The sequence below is a fragment of the Mus musculus genome, chromosome 15, assembly GCF_000001635.26.
Source record: "Mus musculus strain C57BL/6J chromosome 15, GRCm38.p6 C57BL/6J".
Taxonomy (NCBI): Eukaryota; Metazoa; Chordata; class Mammalia; order Rodentia; family Muridae; genus Mus; species Mus musculus.
The window spans coordinates 7,894,665-7,921,069 of record NC_000081.6 but is presented as its reverse complement, the minus strand read 5'-3'; the positions used below and the strand labels follow the sequence as shown (position 1 = coordinate 7,921,069).

At 43.8% G+C, this 26,405-nt stretch overlaps 1 protein-coding gene across 2 annotated transcripts in view; it reads left to right on the top strand.

Moving 5' to 3' along the window:
• The window catches only part of Wdr70 (WD repeat domain 70), a 226,155-nt gene that overhangs the window by 178,140 nt on the left and 21,610 nt on the right, over positions 1 to 26,405 (top strand). For both annotated transcript variants that reach the window (NM_001081402.1, XM_017316701.2), the window contains exon 13: positions 445 to 583. In NM_001081402.1, coding sequence (NP_001074871.1) covers positions 445 to 583 — 139 coding nt within the window. The remainder of the gene's footprint in view (positions 1 to 444; positions 584 to 26,405) is intronic.

Here is a 26,405-nt window from a genome sequence, read left to right as displayed (position 1 = left end):
CGTGGTGATGGAGCAAGTGCAGATAGTTCTTAAGAGTGGCCAGGGCTTTATCAGATCTGTCTGTCTGTCTGTCTGTCTGTCTGTGGGTACCCTGGAATGAACATTTCTCATACTCGTTTTACATTAAAACATGTCCTAATGTGGAAGTTAAGAGCAAAGATTCCATTCACCTGCCTACATTTGAGCCCCAGAAGTATCATCCTGGATGCCACTGTGCAAGGCGTATTTAACTTCTCTGTCTCCGCTTCCTCATTAGTATGTGAGGAGAACACCAACCTCATAACATTATTGTGAAGACCCATCCAGTTACTTAAAACGCTGATGTCTACATTGTTTTGGGCATTAGCTCTTTGGAGGGGATGTTTGTATGTTTTAAATTCACTCATTAATGCTGCCTGCTGTCTTAGAGCCACGAGTTTGTACTCATCACTCTTCTGTGTATAGGACCGACTGCTGCTTCAGCCCTGACGACAAACTCATAGTTACCGGTACCTCTGTCCAAAGGGGGTGTGGCAGTGGCAAACTTGTCTTCTTGGAGCGCAGGACTTTCCAAAGGGTCTATGAAATCCACATCACAGATGCGGTATGTAGCTTCTTTTTCTTCCCTAGTCTTGACAATGAAATGAAGTTTGCATCTGATGTTTGTAATGTTTTGTTTCCAATAGAACATAAGCTCTGGCCTTTACAGTCTAGTGGTAGTTTCTGTTTGTTTTCTCTCCATAAGACTTGTTAGGGCCTTGTAGACTGGCTGATCTACACCATCCCTTCCCCCAACCCAGTGCTTCCCAGGGGCCCAGCCTTTAGTTAAGAAAGGACGAGCCTGGTGGCCATGCAGTCCATAGGAGGAGCTGCTCATATCCTGTGTATTTCTGAGCAATTGTGAAAGCTTATCCCCTGCGACAGAAGGAAGTTCACCTTTAAAACTTTGAAAGGATCCTGTGTGTGAAGACCATGGCAATAAGAGAAGGCCACCATCCAGTGGACTTCATAGCTTTATGTATTTGGATGATTAAAACATTTATGTTTAACTCTGACACATTTTTGAAAAAAGACCCAGAACCTCTGGTTTTCTGGGCATACTTATAGGAACATTAAAATATTAGCATTCATTCATTTATTCATTCATTCACACACGTGCATCCTGAGACTGGAGCCACTGTGGACTGGAGTAGTGATGATGGTTCCAAGAAGAACCTTGCATCCTTTGAAGGTGTATCTTATTATTTAGATGGTAAAGCAAACCATTGTAATTTTCTGAGTGTGAAAGAGGGCACTTAATGTCTGTGTCACTTTCCTTTGGCTCCAGCCTTAGTAACACTCGGCTCCCACGGGGTTCTTCTGTCACCTTCTCCAGTTGTTTCAGCTCTTTTTAGTCAGTTGAGACACACACTTGAGTGTCTCAGACAGTCGAACAACTGCTCTGAATCCCAGAGCTCCTGTCTCTAATGTCTGCTATAACTACAGCACCACAGTAGTGTGTCGGCCCAGTCTGCAGCCATGCTGGACTGTGAGTCACAAGCAAGGTGACAGAGTGTTAGCAGCAGAGAAGCAGATTCTAGCTGTGCACTCAGCTCTCATGGAGTCCAGTGCCACGGCGCTACAGAAGCTGCCTGGAGCTCACGATACAGTTGTAGGGGTACATCTGAGAGCCAACCAAAACCACTAGAGTCTAAGAGAAATAATTGACTGCATCAACTTTAATCTCAAAAAGTGAAACTTCAGTACTCATGTATGAAATTCTCAAAAAAACCTTAAACATGTAAAATTATTATAGTTGAGTATTTCTGATGTACCCAACTTAAATGACTGTACAACTTTTCTTTCTTTCTTTCTTTCTTTCTTTCTTTCTTTCTTTCTTTCTTTCTTTCTTTCTTTCTTTCCTTCCTTCCTTCCTTCCTTCCTTCCTTCCTTCTTTCTTTCTTTCTTTCTTTCTTTCTTTCTTCTCTCTCTCAATCTTTCTTTCTTTCTTTCTTTCTTTCTTTCTTTCTTTCTTTCTTTCTTTCTTTCTTTCTTTTTTTTTGGTTTTTCCAGACAGGGTTTCTCTGTGTAGCCCTGGCTGTCCTGGAACTCACTTTGTAGACGAGGCTGGCCTCGAACTCAGAAATCCACCTGCCTCTGCCTCCCTAGTGCTGGGATTAAAGGTGTGCGCCACCACGCCCGGCTGACTGTACATTTTCAATATCATTCTTGGTGTGGCGTTTTTCAACTCTAAGGACGTTGGAATATGAATAACTGCAGGAAGTGCAGGTAGGGTTGGAATACGAGTAACTGCAGGAAGTGCAGGTAGGGTTGGAATACGAGTAACTGCAGGAAGTGCAGGTAGGGTTGGAATACGAGTAACTGCAGGAAGTGCAGGTAGGGTTGGAATACGAGTAACTGCAGGCAGTGCAGGTAGGGTTGGAATACGAGTAACTGCAGGAAGTGCAGGTAGGGTTGGAATACGAGTAACTGCAGGTAGGGCTGGAATAGAGTAACTGCAGGAAGTGCAGGTAGGGTTGGAATACGAGTAACTGCAGGAAGTGCAGGTAGGGTTGGAATACGAGTAACTGCAGGTAGGGCTGGAATAGAGTAACTGCAGGAAGTGCAGGTAGGGTTGGAATATGAGTAACTGCAGGAAGTGCAGGTAGGGTTGGAATGCGAGTAACTGCAGGCTGCACAGTGGCCGGGTTGGGCTTCACTTGCTTGTTGGAAGAACACACCATCCTACAGTGTTCTCTCCGTGGGACTTTCATCACCTCGTGTTATATACTTACTTGTGTTTCATGTCTTCGACCAGGTTATGAATCACATGCATGTAGAAACATTGTTTTCCTCCCTGCAGAATCCTTGGGGTCTGCTGCATAGATAACTTTTAAAAAGCACAATAATGCATAATGTAAAACAAAGTTGTATCTTTGAGGAGTAAAAACAGGACAGAGGCATTTACAATCAGGAATATTGAATTGAACTCAAATATAAAAATGATTTTATTTTGTGGGCCCCCCCTTTTTAAAGAAAAACAAGGAATGACACATTTGGATCTGAGTTTTAGACTTGTTTACTCTTGTTGAAATGGAAGGGTTAGATTTGTTATTAGACGCGTTCTCACGACCGGCCAGGAAAGACGCAACAAACCAGAATCTTCTGCGGCAAAGCTTTATTGCTTACATCTTCAGGAGCCAGAGTGCAAAGAAGCAAGAGAGAGAGAAAACGAAACCCCGTCCCTTTTTTAGGAGAGTTATATTTCGCCTAGGACGTGTCACTCCCTGATTGGCTGCAGCCCATCGGCCGAGTTGACGTCACGGGGAAGGCAGAGCACATGGAGTGGAGAACCACCCTCGGCATATGCGCAGATTATTTGTTTACCACTTAGAACACAGCTGTCAGCGCCATCTTGTAACGGCGAATGTGGGCGCGGCTCCCAACATCTCCCCCTTTCCTTTTAATAAGAGCAAATAGGCCACCCATATTAATGAGAGTGGAGATAGAGGTCAAATCCCCAGTGTGTAGGTAAAGGAGCCATGTACAGGATTAGCTCTTAGGCTCACAGGCTTTTACCCAGAGCAACCCTGACCTGCTCCCGTGTCGTTTTGCCTGGGGGAAGGGAACTAGGACACTGAACCTTCATGAAAGATGACATGTCTCCCTAGAATAGGCTCATATATGCCGCAGAGCCTTTCCATTGCAGTGCTTAGCCGTGCAACTCTCTCGGGCTGCTGAAGCACACTCACTCTATCCCGTGCAATGAGTCTAGCCTCGTGAGATGTAAGAGCTGAGTGGCCAGCGACCTATTGCCTAAGCATAGATAACCATATATCAGGGGGAGCTCCATGTTCTAGTCCTGCAAGCGCCTGGGCAATAACCACCTTGTCTCTCCTAGTTTAGGCCTTAAGCTTACAGACCAATCAAAGAAGCAACACTAATCCACAGCAAAGTGTATCTCCAAATAATATTAATCCCACCCATTTTTTAAAGAAGGAAAATGCTGAGGAGATCCAATTGGGTAATCCTTTGGTCAGCGACAGGTCCAAGCGCGTGGAGTTGACCTGAAGTCTCAATTCCCGAAGGATCTGTTCAAATTCAGCCATCCAATTCTGTAACATATACTGAAAAAGACTTTTTGACAATTTAGCTGCCCTAGTAAATTTAACATACTGAATGGAAATAACACACAATCCCGGAAACTTTTGTTCACATCCCAGCTGAGTTATATGTCATAATACATCTAGTTGTATCTGGACAAGATCTATGAGTTGATTAACCAGCATGAGACCTCTCTGTATCTTGACATTAGCTGAGGCCTGTTTATCTATGACTGTAGTCACTGAGGCTGACAAAGTGTTAATGGTGTCAGTCGTCTGGACCTGTCCAGACAGAGCCAAGGCTGTCTGAATTAAGGCTAAACCCAGTTCCTAGTTAGTGGTAAAAAAGCAGGAGAATACTTGAGCATTATACATCACCGTCATTGGGAGTGGAAATGTCGACATTATCCCCCAACGCTGCTCTCTTTTTATTATTGACGCCCTGGACATCACCAAGACGAGGGACATCAGTATTCCCTTGGTCAGTCTGGATTTTTCGGGTGAGTCTTTCTGGTATCCAAAATGGGTTGTCTTCATTCTGTGGGAAAACACAGATAGCTCCCCTGGATCTTATCAAAATAGGATCCGGGCCATACCATTTATTATCAAGGACATTTTTCCATTTAACCATCTCATTGGGCCTATCTGGCTCTGAACAATGACGTTCAGCCGCAGTATGGCCATGAGCATCAATATTTAAAAAATTGAGTGTAAAGAGTGCCAAAGACACAGACACTCTTGGTGCTTGGGGTAAAATCTCTTCAATTCCCCTCTTCTGTTTTATAAGATAGGTTTTGAGGGTGCGATGCGCACGCTCAACAATACCCTGTCCTTGAGGGTTGTATGGAAGTCCAGTCAGGTGGGTTACGTCCATCTGACGGCAGAACTGCTGGAATTTTTGAGACGTATAAGCTGGTCCATTATCAGTCTTAAGGAGTCTGGGTTTCCCCCAAGCACTCCATGCCTCAAGACAATGTTGAATCACATGTGAGGCTTTTTCTCCGGTTAACGGAGAAGCAAACATGATGCCAGAACATGTGTCAATGGACACATGGAGATATTGAAGTTTTCCAAAGGAAGAAACATGTGTAACATCCATTTGCCAGACCTGTAGAGGTCGAATACCGCGTGGGTTAATTCCCACATGAGGAACTGGCAAGAACTCACAGCAGCTTTGACATTGAGTAACAATGTCACGGGCTTCTTTTCTTGTCAGGGAGAAACGACTGCGTAATGTTTCAGCCGTCACATGAAAATTGTTATGAAAATTTCTTGCAGCCTCTACCGGGGATGATAGGGCAGCAGCCACCACTTTAGTGGCCTTATCTGCCAAATCATTTCCCAGAGCCATGGGGCCAGGTAGGCCTGAATGGGCTCTAACATGAGTAATATAAACAGGAAATCTTCTAGATAACAAAACTAATTGTATCTGCTGAAAAATATTGGCAACTCTACTGGAAGGCTTAATCACTCCAGCCACTTCTAAAAGATTTACTGCATTAACCACATAACAGGAATCTGACACAATATTAAGGGGTTCTAAAAAGGTTTTTAAAACTTCTAAAACCACTAAACATTCTACCACTTGAGGTGAAATTTCATTATACTGTTTGGATACCACTTTACCATTAGCCACATAGGCACCTATGCCAGTTTTTGATCCATCAGTATATACCACAATCCCCTTTTTAAGTGGGTTTCTTACTGTTATTTGTGGAAACACAACAGATTGATTTTGGGCAAACTGTAAGATTGGATGCTTTGGATAATGGTTATCTATTTTTCCTGAAAAGGAGGTAACTAAAACTGCCCAATCATTAGATGCGGCTGCCAAGGTTTGAACCTGTGCAGCGGTATAAGGTACAATTAAAAGATATGGACTTTGCCCAAAGTGGGTGATTGCTGCTTTTAGGCCTTTAAGGGCAAGCTGTGCAATTGCATCAGGATACCAATCTATTATTTTAGCTGGGGATACGTTTGGATGGATCCACAACAATGGCCCATTCTGCCACAAAACTGCAGTTGGCAATTGTGCTGTCTTAAAGACACACAAACTGAAAGGCTGCGAATCCTCAATACGTTGTAATTGTGCATTCTGTAAGGCTTTTTCCACCTTTTGTAAGGCCTGGTTAGCAGCTAGAGTAAGAGCCCTAGGGGAGGAGATATGAGGATCTCCTTCTAAAATACTAAACAAAGGCCTTAACTCAGCAGAAGGAATCTTTAAAAAAGGTCTGAGCCAATTAATATCTCCCAACAGCTTTTGAAAATCATTTAAGGTATGGAGGTGATCTCTTCTTATCTCTACCTTTTGGGGCACAATCTTATCTGGGGACACCACAGAGCCCAAGAATTGTCCTGTATCAGAAATTTGGACCTTTTCTGTGGCTATCTGTAAACCCCACTGACTTAAAGTTTTAAGTAGAAAAGGATATGCCTTTTGTAGCATGGTAAGGTCTTTATGGCACAGGAGGATGTCATCCATGTAAAGGAGCAAAATTAAAGAGGGGAATTGTTCCCTCACTGGCAAAAGAGCTTCTTGCACATAAAGTTGACACATAGTAGGACTATTGGACATTCCCTGTGGTAAGACCTTCCATTGATACCTCTTATCAGGTTCCATGTGATTAATAGAGGGGATGGTAAAGGCAAATCTGGGCCTATCCCTTGGACACAAAGGTATAGAAAAGAAACAATCTTTAATATCTATAATAATTAAATTCCAGCCACGTGGTAAGGCGGAAAGTACAGGGAGACCCCTCTGTACTGGGCCAAATAAGTTCATTTGCTCATTAATGGCTCTGAGGTCATGGAGCAGTCTCCACTTTCCTGACTTTTTCTTAATTACAAAAATTGGAGTATTCCAAGGTGAGGTAGATGGCTCAATATGGCCTAGTTTTAATTGTTCCTCTACCAGTTGAATCACAGCTTCCAGTTTTTCAGAGGATAGGGGCCATTGAGGAACCCACACTGGATTCCCCGTTTTCCATGGTATGGGCCGTGCTGCCCCAATGGCCGCTATGGAAAACCCAGACCCTGTCTGTCTTGGTTTCCATTAGGTAAGATAGGCTCTATCCTTCCCTGTTCTTGATGTCCTAACCCTTTTCCTTCTTTATAACCCATCTTTGCCATGATATTTTTTGCTTTAGTTGAATACCCTCCCGATGGGGCGTTTTCATTGGACAAAATAAGGCCCAAATGCTGCATAATATCCCTTCCCCAGAGGTTAACCGGGAGTGGGAGCACATAAGGTATGAATTTCCCTTGCTGTCCTTCAGAGGATTCCCACGTCAAGGCAACGGAGCTTATAGTGGGACATGATTGATATCCTAGGCCCTGTAATGAATGAGATGACTCTGTGGTGGGCCATGCTTTGGGCCACCAATGTGTAGAAATTATACTTTTATCTGCTCCGGTATCAAGGATGCCTTCAAACTCTTTTCCGTTGATCTTAAGGCAGAGCTTAGGTCTATTATTCAAAGATACAACCAAATAGGCAGAATCATTTCCTGAGGAGCCCATTTTCTTTATCTCAGGTCCTGCAGATTTCTCCCTGGTATTATCAGGGAGGAGCAGCAGCTGAGCTATCCTATCTCCTTTACTAATAGAAAAAACGCCTTTAGGGCTTGAGCACAGGACCTGTATTTCAGGGGAATGTTGACAATCCATAACTCCAGGGTGGACTACTAAGCCCTGCAAGGTGAGTGAACCCCGGCCGAGAATAAGGCCCATGGTTCCCAGGGGCAAGGATGGTATAGGCTCCACTGGCACCGGCTGAATACTCATTTGAGGCATTAATAGGAAGTCGGAGGCGGCACGCAGGTCCACCCTTGTGGGTCTTCCTGGGTCGCCTCTCTGACTGCTTCCTGGGTCCTGACAAACCGGTTCCCATATCTTTGAGGGCCCTGGGACCGAGGGCCCGATGACCCGTTTTTTGGCACATCAGTTGATTGACTATCAGGTGGGGGAAGGACTCTGCCCTTTATATCCCTCACAGAGCGACACTGGTCAGCTCTATGATAACCCTTGCCACACTTAGAGCAAAGAGTGAGAGTCCCTCCCTGTTTATCTGGAGCTCTGCAATCTTTCTTAAAATGCCCAGGCTTTCCGCAATTAAAACATGTCCTCTGATCATTTCTGCTCATGGAGCGGTTCTGAGATTGGAGGATGGCGGCCGCTAAGCCTGCATTGGTGAGAGGTCCCCCAAGCTCTCGACAGACCCTGAGCCAGTCTTGTAAGCCTTTGTTCTTTCTTGGGGCTATGGCCGCTCGGCACTCCTTTGTGGCTTGCTCATAGATTAGCTGTTCTATCAGAGGCGCAGCTTGCTCTGACTCTCCAAAAATACGCTCTGCTGCCTCTGTCATTCTGGCCACAAAATCTGAGAAGGATTCCTGAGGTCCCTGGACAACTTTTGTTAATTGACCAGTGGTTTCACCTGCTCGGGAGAGCGCCTTCCAGGCCCTAATAGCCGTGGAAGAGATCTGGGCATAAGCTCCCCAATGGTAGTTTGTTTGATCAGCAGAATAAGCTCCCTGACCCGTTAACAAGTCAAAAGTCCAATCTCTCTGCTCTGGAGTCAAAGCAGCTGCGTTTGCTCGGGCCTGCGCTTGTGCAGTTTCATGCCAAAGCGCTCTCCATTCCATATATTTGCCCATACTAGGGAGAGCGGCTTTTACAACCGTTTGCCAGTCGGCAGGAGTTAGTGCCATGCCGGCAAGCCTGTCTAACTGCACCAAGGTAAAATTAGCATTGGTTCCGTATTTACGGACCGACTCGGCAATTTCTTTAATTTGTAAGTATTCTACCGGAGCGTGGACACGCCCACCCTCGGCTCCTTCAAAGACCGGAAATGCCTGTTGTATTTTCCTTTGTTCCTCTCTGGGAATGAATGAGTCTGCGCACTGCCTCTCTGCGCATTGCCTCTCTGCGCATTGCCTCTCTGCGCATTGCCTCTCTGCGCATTGCCTCTCTGCGCATTGCTGACGCACTACGCAGGGCGGGGACTCCGCATAGGGCGGACCTTGAAGCCGACTGCCCTGAGGCCAATCAGCAAACTGGCCTTCGCCAGCCGCTTTTGGCTTCCTTAACTGATTAGCTAGCACTTTACCTGGCTGGTACCCTTTTTTCTCATAATGAGCTGCTTCTTCCTCCCAGTCTGTTTCTTCAGAGGAGAATTCTTCATCTGCTTCAGAGCTACTAAGAGCTGGCTCCCCGAGCCCATCCAGCGATGAGCACAGGCTCCTTTTCCTAGAGACCTCCGCTAATTGATCTTTCTTCTTTTCCCTTTTTCCTCTTTTTCTTCTAATCTCTCTCCAGGTATTCCTACCTAACCTTAACTTTTCCTCGGGTTCAAGACCCTTGGAAAGGCCTGTATACTTATTTTGTGTACCATATTTCCTCTTTGCTCCTACTCTCTCTCCCCGCTTTACTTCTGATAGCTTGTCCTGAATTTCCTCTAGAATCCTCCCTGCCTTAACCACTTGATAACATGTGAAAAGGAACAAAAGGGCTTCTAACACTAGAAAAAATTCAAGGCCAAACATTTTCCACTTTACTTCTGATAGACTGTCTTGAATTTCCTTAGAAAGTTCAAGGCCAGGCTTACCTCGTAAAGCTATACTCACTGGTACTCTCGTTCCCCAGCTGAAAAGTTCTGAATTCATACAGTTGAATCCTTCTTAACAGTCTGCTTTACGGGAACCTTTATTACCGCGACCCACAGTTCTGGTTCTGGAATGAGGGATCTTCCTTGCGCCAGTCCCGAGTTTTTTCTCGTCCCGGAATTCGGCACCAATTGTTATTAGACGCGTTCTCACGACCGGCCAGGAAAGACGCAACAAACCAGAATCTTCTGCGGCAAAGCTTTATTGCTTACATCTTCAGGAGCCAGAGTGCAAAGAAGCAAGAGAGAGAGAAAACGAAACCCCGTCCCTTTTTTAGGAGAGTTATATTTCGCCTAGGACGTGTCACTCCCTGATTGGCTGCAGCCCATCGGCCGAGTTGACGTCACGGGGAAGGCAGAGCACATGGAGTGGAGAACCACCCTCGGCATATGCGCAGATTATTTGTTTACCACTTAGAACACAGCTGTCAGCGCCATCTTGTAACGGCGAATGTGGGCGCGGCTCCCAACATAGATTTATAATGGTTGGTGAACATTAGTATATGAAATGGTTTTCTTCATAATTTAATTTTTCTTTTAGTGCATTGGTGTGAGGGTATCAGATTCCCTGGAACTGGAATTAGACAATTGTGAGCTGCTGTATTGGTGCTGGGAATTGAAACGGGGTCCTCTGGAAGAGTAGCCGGTGCTGTTAACCACCAAGCCATCTCCCCAACCCCTGAAATGAGGTTTCTTACTTGGAACCTTAGTGAATGTTCTTTGAGATAATAACTTATCTTGAAGCTAGGGATATGGCACAGTTAGTGGTATGCCTGTATAGATGTATGAATCCTTAGGTTCAGTACCCAGAACTGAATGGTATAAACTGGATATGCTAGTGAATGCCTGGGATTCCAGCAGTTAATTTTGAGGTGAAGGTAGGAAGGCCAGGAGTTCAAGGATATTCTCAGCTGTACATAGACTTTGAGGCTAATCTGGACTACATGAAACCCTACTGCCAAAACAAATTTATGTATTACCTATATCTGTATTTCTAGGAAAGACACTGAGTACTAATTGTTGATTCAAAAATATTTAAGTTTTTTTTATCATATTTTGTGTATAGGTTCTTACTACAGATAAACAGATTAGGGCATAAGAAAATGTACATACAGTTTTGGGAGAATCATTTATAACTCATACGGAAATGCTGGTTCCTGATGGATTTAATGGGAAAGGCTGATTGATTTGATAGAGGATTGAAATGATTACCCTTAAATAATAGCATACAAGAGGAATGAGCAAACCAAGAGACATTAACAAGGAAAAGGTTCCCTAAGTGAAGTATACATGATGATGTTGGACGAGCTAAGAAACAGGTTTTCAGAACTGTTTGAATAGACAGATGGAGAGAGACATAGAGACCTGCCTGGACAAATCCACACAGCTTGGAAAGAAAGGTCTGTTAAAATCATTGATTGAGTGGTAGTGGTTGTGGGCGGTATCGTTAACACCAAACAGCTTAGTTGTCTGTTTATATAGTAGAATATTAGGCTAAAGGGGCTCTAAACTGCCCTGTGACCTGTTGCTTCAAGTTTTGTCTCCTTGGAATGTAAGAAAATAAACACATCCTTGGAATAGAGACTAGAGTGGGCACTGGGCTAAAGACCCAAGTTTTATTTATTTATTTTATGTATATGAGTACACTGTAGCTATACAGATGGTTGTGAGCCATCATGTGGTTACTGGGATTTGAACTCAGGACCTTCGGAAGAGCAGTCAGTGCTCTTAACTGCTGAGCCATCTCGCCAGTCCCTTGGGGACCACTTCTTTTATTGCATGATTGTTTTGTCATTAAAACCCCCAGCAGGGGAGGAAGTATGGGATGTAGAACAGTCAGAGTGTGGACAGGGAGGGGAATAAAATCTGGAGTGTAATAAATGAGTGAGTGAATGAATGAATGAAAAATTAAGTTGACAAAGTCTCCAATTACTAATATGAATAAATCTTGTAAGGCATTAAAAACACCCAGCACTCACTATTCGTTTCCTAATTCCTCGTTCAGTATAGTGAGGAGCTTCTTGTTGAGTTTTGCTTTTCATAAAAGGCAGCATCTGATGCTCTGTATCTCCCACCCGCCTGAGATTACTGATAGTTTCTAGAAGTTTTCTGGTAGAATTTTTGGTATCTATGATGTATAATATGTCATCTTCAAATAAATGTACTCTGACTTCCTTTCATGCTTGCATTCCTCTACTTCCCTTCTCTTGCTTTGTGGCTCCAGCCAGAGCTTCAAGCTCTGTACTGAAAAGGAGTAGTGGGGCCAGTGGACATTCCTGATTTCAGTGGCTTACTTCAAGTCTGCCCTTGTTTCAGATGAGGTTGGCCGTCAGATTCCCATATATAACCTTTATCGCGTTGAAGTCTGTTCCCTCTAGTTCTACTTTCTCTAGAACTTGTATCATGAAGGAATATTGGATTTTGCGAAAGCCTTTGAGATGATCATATGGTTTTTGTCTTTAATTCCGTTTATATCATTTGTTTCATTTTCTGACTTATGTATGCTGAACTGTCACTGCACCTCTGAAATAGCGTCTTCTTGGTCGTGATGTATATAATCTTTTTGATGCATGTCTATATTCAGTTTGCAAATATTTTATTGACGGTGTTTGAATCTGTGTTCATTAGGGATATTGGTCTGGAGTGCTAGAAGCTGCATCCTTACCTGCCGTATAGCAGAGTAGTGTTTGCATTCTTTTCTAAATTATTCAGAAAGTTTTCTCCCCCTCTCCCCTTGCTTTTTCCCTTCCTCCACTTACCGCCCCCACCCCCACCCTGTCTCTCCTTGGCTCCTTCCCTTCCTTTTCTTTCTTTCTGAATAGTTTAAGAAGGATTGGCTTCATTGAAAGTCTAGTCTAATTCTCTTATCAATCCGTCTGGGCCTAGACCTTTTTTTTTTTTTAACTTAGAAGGCTCTTTTTTTAAAAAACAAAAAACAAAAAAAAAAAAAACCCAAAAAACAAAACAAAAAACCCCTACTATTTCAGACTCCTTGTTTGTTACCAATCTGTTTAAGTCATTAATCTTTTCTTGGTTTAATTTCTTGGTTTGAAAGAATCTAGAGATGTGTCCATTTCTTTTATATTTTTCAATGGAGTACAGGTTTGTAAAATATTTGAAGGGATGTTTTCTGGCCACTAGAGAGAATGGCTAACAAAGGCCAAGGCTTACCCTAGGTGTCCATTTCCTTCTCGTCTGCCATTCTCCACAACGTCCCGAATGAACTGAAGTGTAGACCCTCTATGTGCAGTTCCATATGCCCAGGGTACGTGAGTATGGAGTACTTGGGATGGATCTGAAGCTCCAGGGTGGTTTTTACCTGGAATGAGCGACATCTGGGGTCTGAGGAAGGAGATGCCCTGAACCTGCCTTCCTGCAGCTTATCATTTCACCTCAGCTACTGGGGGCAGGTGCAGTAAGGGGGACCGGGAGGCTTTTCCACAAGAAGGGTTTTATTTATCGACTCGCCTCACTGTCTCACTTTCACGAATATTGGCTGGATTATTTATAACTTTCACTATCATTGTTGTGTCAGAGTTCATCTGATTAACCAAAGGAAAAAGACAGAGTTCTTCCTTAGGGTCCATTAATCTGATATTGGAAATTGTCCTCTACATCTACTGAGAAGAAAGTTACAGAATTCTCTTTAATAAAACAAAAAGAGAGACGGGCATAGTGGCTCATAGCTCTGGGGCGGCTAAGGCAGGAGGATCACAGTGAGTTGAGGCCAGCCTGGGCTGTATGGATCCAGGAAAGCCTGGCTGCAGAGTTAGCCCTGTCTTAAAAACTAATGTTTTCAACAAGAATACTGGCTGACTCTTTCTTAATTGTGTGAATTCCTGAAGGGAACTTGGGCTTGCATCTTCCCTTACCCTACAAGATCTAATCCTTCAGACACATCCCAACTGGAATAAGATCACTTTTTATATATTAATTCCCCTTTCTTATTGAAAGTAGTATATACAAAATCTTAGAAAAGACAGAAGATTATGAAGAAAGTACTCCCACTACCATAGGTTATTCCAGATGTGAAATTAAAATTAATAACATTGATGTTTAAGAAAATTGCTGTATGTATTACCTAAGCATATAAAATGCCAATATCCTGTAAAAGTATTACATACAATATATTTAATATCATATTATATATAACATGTATGTAACAGTTTTGTTTCATGTGTGTTCTTGTTAGGGGAGAACACTTATATGTCAAGTTTGAAGAGGTTGAAGAGGAAGAAAAGATAAATATGAAAGGGCCATAAAATAAAAGACCCTTCCTGAAGCTAGTTATTTGCCTTAATTTATAAGTGATGACCACTCAGACTGTAGTCAGCTTCTGTTATTTATGCCTGTGGAGGAGAGCAGGAAGGTGATTCAACTCAATGGATATTCCAGAAGTGCACAGAGTTGGCTTCGGAATGTGTCTTTGTTCTTACATTTGAATATAGATATATGTGATCTGGGAGTTCACTTCAAACAAATTATTGAAGCCCATACATGTGAGAGCTAGTCTCAGGAGGAGCAAGGGGCTCCATCTGTTCTTCCTTTGCTACTGGGAATAAACTAATCCTGTCTTACAGACACAGACTCCCAGTTCAGGCAGAATTGCTCCACCCTGAAAGCTTCTACGAGCTCAGGATTGGAGAAGCGTTTTTTGCCAGGTCAGGATCATGTGAGGAGTAATACACAGAGCTTCCTGCAGTGCAGATGCCACCAGAAGTGAAACCCTAATGACTGCATTTGGCATTTATCTGCCTTCTCGAATATAGTGAAACCTTCTTAGTGTGAAACACAAAGACATGGGGAAACGTGGGCTTTGAATTAACTAGCTTTCCATTATCTGATTTCTATTATAGAGCAATCAGGCTGCTGGTTGCCTAGAGAATAGCAGTTGCTTTGAATTATGTATTATTTTTGAATAAAATGATATCAGCTTAATGGCATTTCACTTTGATTCATTTTTTGAAGAATTAAAGAATACAAACCCTTGAAGGAACCTGACCAACATGTTTGTATATAATAGAGTCTGTAATATTTGCCCACAGCCTAGGGATGGGGCAGTTTACCCTGCAGAAAGCCAGGTTTTACAAGGTTGTTTTCTGATCTTTCAGGATGTGTGATAAAGAACCTGGGAGTGGATAGAAGATGCTGATATTTAGCATAAATCTGTTGATGTAGTACTGGCATGCTTTCTTTAGCGTTATTTTTTCTTGGTCAACCAATGTGGGAAGCCGTTGCAGAGTGGCAGTTGCAGAGTGGCAGTTGGCTACTGCTGGCCACTACACTTACATAGGCAGTGAAGGTTCTTTTGCCAAGACAAGTTAACCAATCAGATGTGAGACACGCCTCTCCTAGGCCTATGTAAGCAGCGCCAGTTCTGGGCTCAGGGTCTTTTCGCCTCTACAATCAAGCTCTCCCAATAAACGTGTGCAGAAGGATCCTGTTGCAGCGTCGTTCTTCCTGGCCAGTCGAGCGCGCGCAAGAAACCAATAACATCTAGCATGTCTCTTAGGACAGTGTTTCACTGTCTATGGCCACAGTGATCAGTCAGTACAATTTTATCTAGGAGTAGGTGTTAATCGCCAAAGCAGAAAGATACTATCAGATCTATAGTGAAAGACAGTGTTCTGGTTTTTATCTGCCTTCAGAATATGAACGATGTGGCCATGAGACAGGCACCAAATGCCTTCTTGGGGTTTCCTGGAGGAACATGCTTACACATATTTGTATGGAGCTAGAACTTAGCTTGAATTGCCTGCTTAGGTAGCTTCTTGTACTGGCTAGTTTTGTGTCAACTTGACGCAGGCTGGAGTTATCACAGAGAAAGGAGCTTCAGTTGGGGAAATGCTTCCACGAGATCCAGCTGTAAGACATTTTCTCAATTAGTGATCAAGTGGGGAGGTCCCCTTGTGGGTGGTGCCTTCCCTGGGCTGGTAGTCTTGGTTCTATAAGAGAGCAGGCTGAGCAAGCCAGGGGAAGCAAGCCAGTAAAGAACATCCCTCCATGGCTTCTGCATCAGCTCCTGCTTTCTGACCTGCTTGAGTTCCAGTCCTGACTTCCTTTGGTGATGAACAGCAATGTGGAAATGTAAGCTGAATAAACACTTTCCTCCCCAACTTGCTTCTTGGTCATGATGTTTGTGCAGGAATAGAAACCCTGACTAAGACAAATTGGTACCAGCATAGTGAGGTATTCCTGTGACAACCTGACCATGTTTTGGGGAGGACTGTGGAAGGACTTTGGAACTTTGGGCTAGAAGATCCATTTGTTGTTAAGAGCTCTGTCGGATGTTGTGTAGGAGCTTGGAAGATAATGTTGAGAACAGTGTAGAAGATGGAGGCCTGGCTTGTAAAATTTCCAGAGGGAAGATTAAAAACTCTTATCAGGGCCATTGCTATTTTGATTGTTAAGATTCTGTGGTTCTGGTTAGCTGGGGCTGAAGAATCAGCTGGGATTAACAAGATACCAGAACTACTAAAGTGAAACGTTTGCATTACTGGGACTATTGATGCTGGTTAGCTGGAGCTAAGAAATTAGCAGTGATTAAGAAGAGACCAGCATCGTTGAGGTGACATCTTCTGGGAAGTGTTTCCTGAGAGCACAAGAGGCTGTATTTTAAAGATAGCCAAGGTTGTACCTCGTGCTGCAGTGGGATTTGGTAATGTGTAAGAGTCACCAAGGAGGTACTGGTTTTGAAGGCATGAAGGGGTCACACAAAGCAGCTGAGGCTCGGCACTGTGAGAGGCCATGGAAGGCTATTGGTGAAGGTGCAGCCTCAGTTGCAATTGATGGCCCAGGTCTGAAGGGGTCATGCAAAGGAGTTGAGGCTTGACACCATGGAGAGAGCCTATGAGAGGCTATTGTTGAAACCAAGTTACAGTGGAAGACAGCAGCATTTTGGAGATACCAGTACCATGAGATGACCACCAAGAACAGCAGCAGCAGTAGAGTACAGGTGGTTGGATCCTAGAAGAGAACGTGTGTGCTACAGAGGGCATGGCTTGAGGAGTGACCCAAGCCCTTGGAGGAATCCAGAAGATTGTGAGTTGGATCCCAGACATTGGACAGTTGGAGATTGATTTTTGCTTTTGATTGTGACTGTGCCGTGATATTTTTCCCTCTTGAAGGAAGTTTTTTAGTGAAGCCCACAGTTAAGAGACTTTGAATTTTAAAGTACTTTGAATTTTAAAAAATACTGGATATTTTTAAAGTATTGAACTTTTAGTATGTAAAGACTGTGGGACTTTTAAAGTTGTTTAGGTCTTGTGGATGAATAAGAAACTAAGGGTTGAGGATTACTACTGATGTGTTTGTGTATGAAGTTGACAAGGGGTCAATTGTACTAGCTAGTTTTGTGTCAACTTGACACAAGCTGGAGTTATCACAGAGACAGGAGCTTCAGTTGAGGAAATGCCTCCATGAGATCCAGCTGTAAGGCATTTTCTCAATTAGTGATCAAGGGGGAAAGGCCCCTTGTGGGTGGGACCATCTCTGGGCTTAGGTTCTATAAGAGAGCAGGCTGAGCAAGCCAAGGGAAGCAAGCCAGTAAGGAACATCCCTCCATGGCCTCTGCATCAGCTCCTGCTTCCTGACCTGCTTGAGTTCCAGTCCTGACTTCCTTTGGTGATGAACAGCAGTATGGAAGTGTAAGCTGAATAAACCCTTTCCTCCTCAACCTGCTTCTTGGTCATGATGTTTGTGCAGGAATAGAAACCCTGACTAAGACACTTCCTAATATCCAAAAAGGACAAGCATCACTAAGACTTGATAAAATGACCTCTCTGCTCTCACAGAATCTGAGGGTATCATTCTGCGAGTGTTCTGCAGCGGCAGTACATAGGGTGTAAAGATCTGAGGGTATCATTCTGCGAGTGTTCTGCAGCGGCAGTACACAGGGTGTAAAGATCTGAGGGTATCACTCTGCGGGTGTTCTGCAGCGGCAGTACACAGGGTGTAAAGATCTGAGGGTATCATTCTGCGAGTGTTCTGCAGTGGCAGTACACAGGGTGTAAAGATCTGAGGGTATCATTCTGCGAGTGTTCTGCAGCGGCAGTACACAGGGTGTAAAGATCTGAGGGTATCATTCTGCTAGTGTTCTGCAGCGGCAGTACACAGGGTGTAAAGATCTGAGGGTATCATTCTGCGGGTGTTCTGGAGCGGCAGTACACAGGGTGTAAAGATCTGAGGGTATCATTCTGCGGGTGTTCTGCAGCGGCAGTACACAGGGTGTAAAGTTCTGGTCTGTTGCTGTCTGCCTTAGCAAGTCTTGAAGTGTTTTACAAAAGGAAGATGATAGGAACCAGGGCTGATTCTGTTATACTGATTTAAAAATTACTGTACAATGAATGCACCTTGTTTTTCTAAGGAGGACAGATAGTTGAGTGATTGTAAGACATACTGTATACGAGCCTAAGAGCCAACGTCTTCATCATACATCTATGGCCACTTGCAAGACACCCCTGAGAATGGACGCATTGCTTGTTGTAGTTCCTTTATAAGCTGTGAAGCATTAACTGGGGTGGCGCTCCCATTTATGTGTCTATGGAGAAGTCATCACCCGTCGGGGGTGAGACTTCAGTGGTATGGCTGTTCCAGACTCACTCACATTTCTTTAAATAACCCCCCTTATGATGCTTGTTAAGTAGTTCTATTTGCGAAGTTGGACATTGATGGAGTCATACTTAGGATTGTCATTTGGTGCTGTGTAAGGAGGGGAAGAGGTTTCTATCTCCCCAGGGAGGGAATCCCTGCAACACGTGTGGGTTTATGTGCTCAGCAGGACACAATCAGCACACGGGACAGTTCCATCAGCTCCCCAGAACCCGGTTCCTTATGCTCCATCCCCGTCTGTGTCCCTCTCCCGTCCCCATCCTAACGGTTGACATTCACTATTTTTTCTATCTTAGTATTGTGTTGTCTTCTTAATTTCATAAAGGGTGTGACCTTTTGAAGCTGGCTTTTCTTCAACAGAATGTCTTTACAATTAGTCCAGATGGTTATGAGTATCAATAGTGTGTTCCATATTCAGCATAATTAACTGATCTTTATCATTTCAGTGTTTTAGAAATTGTAGATAAAATTTCTATAAGCATTTCTTTTTTTTGGTTTTTGTTTTGGTTTTGGTTTTTGTTTTTGTTTTTCGAGACAGTGTTTCTCTGTATAGCCCTGGCTGTACTCACTCTGTAGACCAGGCTGGCCTTGAACTCAGAAATCCGCCTGCCTCTGTCTCCCGAGTGCTGGGATTAAAGGCGTGCACCACCATGCCCGGCTTATATAAGCATTTGTAATGCAGGTTTTTGAATTAATGTAAAGATTCATTTCTTTGAGATTAGGATTGTCTTTTTATATTGTAGATACCAGACTTTTTGTGGGATATGTGATTTAAAGACATTTTCTCCTAGTCTCTCTCTCCTTCAACATCTCCCTCTGTCAACCCCCCTAGTGCGCCCCCCCCACCCCGGTCTGTGTGTGTGTGTGTGTGTGTGTGTGTGTGTGTGCGCGTGCGTAGACAACTTTGTAGAGCCAGTTCTCTGCTCCACCTCCTCCTAGGTCTCAGGCATCAAGCTCAGGTCTTCAGAGTCGCATCGTTGGAAGTCAAGGACTTTCAACTGCCAGGTCTTAACTGTCTCTAAGAAAGCAGAAGTCTAAAATTTTGTTGAAACCAAGTCAATGTATTAATTTTTAGAAATAGATTCTACTTTTGGTGACACTTCCAAGGACTTCTTGTCTAACTCTAGATCTCCCAGATGTTCTCTTACAAGGTGTATAGTTTTCTGTTTTACATTTAGGTTTACATCCCATAGCATGATTGGTTCTATTTTTAAAAATAGAATAGTTTTAAAATAGAATAGTTTTAAATTTTTCAGTATTTTATACATTGTGTATTTCTTATATTCAGTTGGGCTTTTGTTTTCTTTTTACTTTGAGATGGAATTTTCATGTGGCCTGGGCTGACCCCAAAATTTCTATGCAGCTAAGAAAGGCCTTGAACCCCTGACCCTCCTGCTTTCCTTTCCTAAGTGCTAGGATTACTAATGAACACCCACAGGCATGGTGCTGTGCTGGCAACTGAGACCCAGGCTGTATGCAAGCGTATTACCAACTGAGCCAAGCTGTGAATTAAAAAAAAGGTTGCATGGAGGTACTTATCTTGATTATGTATATTTCAGGGCTGAACTTAGCACATAGGAGGCTGTGGGTGTGGTTCCTATCAAAGTGAAACACAAGAAAACAAAACAAAACAAAACATGCTGCTAGAGTTAGAACCTGAGGTGAAGAAGAGCTCAGCTGGACTGCTTCTCACCTCATCGAAAAAATTGATACTAGCTGATCACAGGCATTAGTTATTTATTAGTTATTTACTAACTTTTTGGTGGAGGGCCACTTTTGCCTTAGTAATTATTTTGAACTCTGAATTTTATCCCAGGTCTACCTACTGATCTTACTTCCCTGAGTCCTGCTGTCTATCTGTCTGTCTGTGACCACACTCAGAGGGAGAGGCTGAGCAGTATGCGTGTGTTTCCTCTGTCCTATCCAAAACCAAACAGGAGCTCTTTAAATTCACAGTCAGTTCACTGGTGATGGAAAGAAAGCACAGTGTGACACAGTACAGACCTCGCAGATGTGCCCAGGGCAGGCTAGGAGATGATGTGCCTTGGTAGGAGACGATGTCACTGATCTCACTGCGACTTACTCTCTGACGCTGGCGGGATCTCTCTTGACGCAGCAGTACCACCCCAGAGCTGTCTGGAATCAAGCATGTTCCTGCAGATTTTCCATAGTACCCCATGTCTCTGCCTGAGGACTATGATCTAGCTGCCCTGTGTAAAAGTTAGAGCTGCACTTCCAGAATATGTTTGCAGCCTCCCTGCTACAGCCTCCCCGCAGAGTTCCTTTCCCCTCTCGTTAGCCTCTCGTTCTCATGTTCCGAGCCTCCATCCTTTACTGTAGTCCTCGTGGACCTGGAGAACAGCTGGTCAGTATCCTCTGCTTTCTTGATGATTATAAGGTCGATGCTCTGTCTTTTCTTGTGTAAGTGAACCAAACATTAAAAAAAAAGAAGAAGAAGAAGAAAAGAAACCTTTTCCTTGTGGATCAGTTTTTCTCGGTGCTTCCATTATCTTTGATATTTTTTTCTCAGACATTCTAAGTTTTCAGTGACCACATTGGGCTGGGAAGGCCCCTGGGGCTGCAGGTGCTATGAGTGTGGGAAGTGCACACCATTTATTGCTTAGCACAGCACATGGCATATGGTAGGTGTTTGCTAAATAACTTGCTTTACTTTTTATCCTACTTGATTCTAGAATGTTCTTACCAAGTTTTGCATTAAATGTTCTAATCCCTCTCACTTTCTTTTGCTTTTATTTTTTAATAGTTTCAAAAATACTTTGGAATGTCACAACATAAGTATATTTACTTATAGATTTGATTAAAGAAGTGCACATTTGGTTTTGTCTGCTTATTTAAAATTTGACAGTGATTATCGGTTTTTACACGTAGCTAAAATAGCTGTGTTTGAGTTCAGTGGAAGAAACTTAAATTTTCTCCAGATGCTAAAAATCTTGGTAATCTAAACTCTGTTTAACATAATTTGCTCTGGTTGTTAAACTATTAATGAGTGTGAGCTATTGTACAATCCGCTGTGGTTTGAAAAGGGGGGAAATCATATATAGCTCTTGCTGCGTTCACATTCATGATTCTTCTGAGTGTCGGGACTGTATGCACGCACCGCCATGCTGAGCTTGAAGTAAATATTGTTAGCATTTGACATCTTACAGTGTCTAGTCAAGGAGCTGGGAAGGTGGCTCGTTGGTTGAAACCACTAGCTGCAGGTCTGAAGGACCAGGCCTGATTCCCAGCCTCCACTGCTGCTCACAACAATGCACAATTGTAGTCCCCGGGGATCTACTGCCCTCTTCTGGCCTCTGTAGGAACTGCATATGCATGGTGCACAGACATACTTTTAAAAAGACCCATTAAATTAGATTTTTTAAATTAAAATATCTAATCAATTTATTTCTTAGACTAGGAGACAAATCCCTGATTGTCCCCTCACCATTTCCTCAGTCTCCTTTAAAAGGACAATGTTTAGTGTCTTTTAACAAGTGAATTCTTAATTCACGTGCACTTATTAGAACCTCAACATTTTCCTTTGCAATAGTGTTTCCTGTAGAATCCAGATTTAATCCTGTAGCTGAGTGACTTCAGGGTCCTCGGATTGACAGTAACGTCCTTGTAGAAGGCCCCGGTGAGATGAGCCGATGGCAGCCTGCAAGGAATGAGAGGAGAAAGAGGCCCCGCCCCTATTGTCAGTCTTCTGGGGCCTTTGACCGCTGACTGGATGGATGGTAGAGCTGCTCGCCAGAGTTCCCGTCCAGTACTCACAAGGAAATGCTTTCTGCTTCTGTTTCTAGGCCTCCAAAACCTGCAAGCATTATTTCTTTTTCATTAAGTAGAAACTTTTATTTTGTCCTTTCCACAAAAGCTTCTGTTTTACTTAGCAGCTATGTATTTAAACTGGCGACATTTCATTGTGTAGACATGCTGACCATGAATGGCAAAGCCAGATAAAGAACCAGACACCATAGGGACAAACGTCCTTAATTACTCTGTAAAACCAGACAAAGAGGTCCTGGAGAAGTGGCTAAGCAGTTAAGAGCCCTGGCTTTTCTTATAAAGGCCCTGGGTTTGATTCCCAGCACCCACACAGTAGCTGCTGTGAGCCACTGTGAGCTGTGAGCACGTGTGTGCAGGTAGCCACTGTGAGCTGTGAGCACGTGTGTGCAGGTAGCCACTGTGTGGCTGTGAGCACGTGTGTGCAGGTAGCCACTGTGAGCTGTGAGCACATGTGTGCAGGTAGCCACTGTGAGCTGTGAGCACGTGTGTGCAGGTAGCCACTGTGAGCTGTGAGCACGTGTGTGCAGGTAGCCACTGTGTGGCTGTGAGCACGTGTGTGCAGGTAGCCACTGTGAGCTGTGAGCACATGTGTGCAGGTAGCCACTGTGAGCACGTGTGTGCAGGTAGCCACTGTGAGCTGTGAGCACGTGTGTGCAGGTAGCCACTGTGTGGCTGTGAGCACGTGTGTGCAGGTAGCCACTGTGAGCTGTGAGCACATGTGTGCAGGTAGCCACTGTGAGCACGTGTGTGCAGGTAGCCACTGTGAGCTGTGAGCACGTGTGTGCAGGTAGCCACTGTGTGGCTGTGAGCACGTGTGTGCAGGTAGCCACTGTGAGCTGTGAGCACATGTGTGCAGGTAGCCACTGTGAGCACGTGTGTGCAGGTAGCCACTGTGAGCTGTGAGCACGTGTGTGCAGGTAGCCACTGTGTGGCTGTGAGCACGTGTGTGCAGGTAGCCACTGTGAGCTGTGAGCACATGTGTGCAGGTAGCCACTGTGAGCACGTGTGTGCAGGTAGCCACTGTGAGCTGTGAGCACGTGTGTGCAGGTAGCCACTGTGTGGCTGTGAGCACGTGTGTGCAGGTAGCATGCATCAGTGCATCTCCGTTCACAGATGCTCAGGGGTGAGCAAGGTGCTGGCCTGTAAATAATGCACAGGTGTATATGATAGCCTGTTCAGTCAGCTGCCGCCATACTGTATGTTCACTGTGGGCCAGCGAGGGGCTCGCTGTCCTGTAGGGATTCTTGAGGTTTTCTTCTCCACCCCGATGAAGGGTCTGTCTAATGTGCTAACCCATTTTCTAGCTGTTCTATCAGACCTCTGGCCAAACGTTCACTTAATATAGAAGATGTCTATAGTTAGCACATATCTCATGCATGTTTTCCTTTTCTGCAATCATAGATAATAGTCTCATTGAAAGGGTTTCCAAGATCCCGAAGGCTAAATAAAACAATCTGATATCTAGAACACCTTTACTTGTACTACTGGATAAGTGCTGTTCTTTTAATACCTTGTCTAACTCACCTATTCAGCAAAAGTCTGCTCTCTTTTCATTTCTTGAAAGTTTTTCTTGCTCAATTATTTCCAGGCTTTGATCACACATATATTTTTATTTAGTGGCTAGAGATTTAGTATGCTTTATACATTTGTGTTTTATTCAGATAAACAAAGGCCTGAGGGTTGTTGTTGTTGTTGTTGTGTTTATCTCTAAATAGTGGCAAATGAGAGATAAAGGGCTTGGGTCTGTGAAGATTGGGTTGGAACAATTTTGATCAGGTTGTAAACACTTGGAAAGTTTTGATTACAAGAAGAACCATACTCCAGGATAAGGAAGTGCTGCAAAACCAGCCACAGGACCAGTTCTTACTGCACATAGCTCTTTATGTCGTATCGTCGGTTTTGGAGCTGGCTAATTTGGGTGTGTGATGTTTTTGTTTACTTCCAAATTTTCATAATAAAGTGAAAACACATTTTAAAAACATAATTCACAAAGAAAGATTTAAAAAAAATAGTGAAAGATTAGATTTGGTTCACTTCAACTAGAAGAGTATGAACATCAGCTTTGTAGCCTTCAGGGAAACAGAGGGTATCGACTGTCCCCTTTGCAACCTGGTCCTCATGAATGGTGACATGTACTACCCAGAGATGTGACCATTCCTTGCTAGAGGTGAGTACCCTGAGGTTCCAGTACCTCAAATGCCATTCAGGTCTGAGAGGCCTCCACATCCTGGAATATCAGTAGCCCATGCCATGCCCACTGTGGAGATGTGTGAGGTCGGTCCCCCCCAACCCCCCGTCAGGGCCTCTGGTCTCCGAACCGATCAGGCAGACCACCCATCTGTGCCCCCGTGGGTTGCAGCTTTAGGGTCCTCTTGTTTCTTGCTCCCCAGCTCTCATCAATAAAAGCAATTACCAGACTTCCTCCAATAATTCTTTTCCTCCTCTGTCGTCACACTTTCTTCTCAAGTTCTGCAGTTGGAGCAAACCAGCATTGGTTGTTTTGAATTAGATGAGGGAAGTTTTATTTAATTTGTTTTACCCAAGAGACATTCTATTTTCTCTGAGAACTTTTTCTTGTGATGAAATTCTTCAAGCAAGCTTATTATCAGATACAGATGTGGTTCATTTAGTATCAAGGACAACTACCAGGTTCCAGATTTTTGCTGCTTTAGTGGTTACCTCAACTTTATAGCACAATCTAAAGTAAGTCGATCATAATAGATATGTTTTCCATGGGTGTGATGGAAATTAGTGTATGATTATTGAAAAATTGAAAGTATAGTATCTATAGCAGTTTCAACCTATGGGTCATGACCCCCTGGGTGGGTTTTCAACAACCCTTTTTCAGGGGTCACCCAAGGCCATCAGAAAACACAGTGTGATAATTACATTATGATTCACAACAGTAGCAACATTATCACTATAAAGTGACAATGAAAATAAGTTTATGGTTGGGGGTGGGGGGTCACCACACTATGAGGAACTGTATTGAAGTGTCGCAGCACTGGGAATGCTGGGAACCTCTGCACTATCTGGTGTTACAGCAGATGCAGAACAACACCATCCCACTCCTTTCTCTTGCCACGTGAGAGCTGCTCCAGCCCTTTTTCTTGTCACCATCAGGCTTCTCTCTGGTTTATCAAAGAAAAAACTTACTTGGAACAGAGAAAGGAAAAGATTGCCAAGGAAAATGACAAGTCTGGCTTATGGTAGGACTGTCTTGACATCGGGGTGTACGTTAATAAAAGGATAGAAGCCGGTTGTGGCGGCCTCACCTCTGGTTGCAGAACCTGAGAGGTGGAAACAGGAAGATCACAGTAAGTGTGAGAGCTGCCTGGGATATGCAGCAAATTCCAGGCCAGGGCCGCACCGCGAGACCCTGTCTCAAAAGACCAAAAGCAACAACTGAGTTGTCTGGAGATCTCTGGAGAGTGAACTCAGGTCGTTTAGGATTTTTCATAGCTCTTTAGATTTTTTCCAGCAGGTTTCCGAATTACTTAGAGAGCGGACACAGCTGTTTTAGAGTGTTTCCTAGCAGCTAGCCAGAGAAGCTTCTCTGAAGAGCGAACATAACAGTTTTAGAATTTTTTTTCTGGCCTTCTGATTTTGATAGGAAAACCTAAGAATTACTTTTAGAAATTTTCTAACAGGCTTTCTGACTTGGTCTAAAAAAAAAAAAAATCCAAGAATTTTTTTTATAGTAGCTTTTCTGACTTTGGTTGGAAAGCCCATGAACTATCTAGAGAGCTTTAGAATTTTTACTAGCAGAGAGAGCTGTCTCAATCAGTCTTTTAGAATAGCAAGAAAGGGTTGTCCAGAGCAGAGCAGAGCAGAACACGCGCACACACACACGTACACGCGTGCCGTGCGCGCGCGCGCGCACACACACACACACACACACACACACACATGAGAGAGAGAGAGAGAGAGAGAGAGAGAGAGAGACAGAGAGACAGAGAGAGACAGAGAGAGCGCAATCTCAAAGGCTGTCTGGAGCAGACTTCAGAGCCAAGAGCTATCTACAGAGAGTTATCTAAGGAGCCATCTTGAGCAGAACATAGGCCGCTAGCTTGGGCCCATTTGTTTTCGCTGCTCCCAGACACTCTTTCTCTCAGAACCTGTCTCCAAGGCTGGTCCTTGGCATTGTGGGAGATGAATAGCCTGGAAGAGCTGAAGCAGTTCCCACTTTCTTCCTCTGCCTCCCCTGCCCAGTATTCTAATACAGAAGACCATTTCCTTTCTCTGTGAAATGAGTCATGGGCGTGTGTGAATCTGAAGTGCTTTTCCTC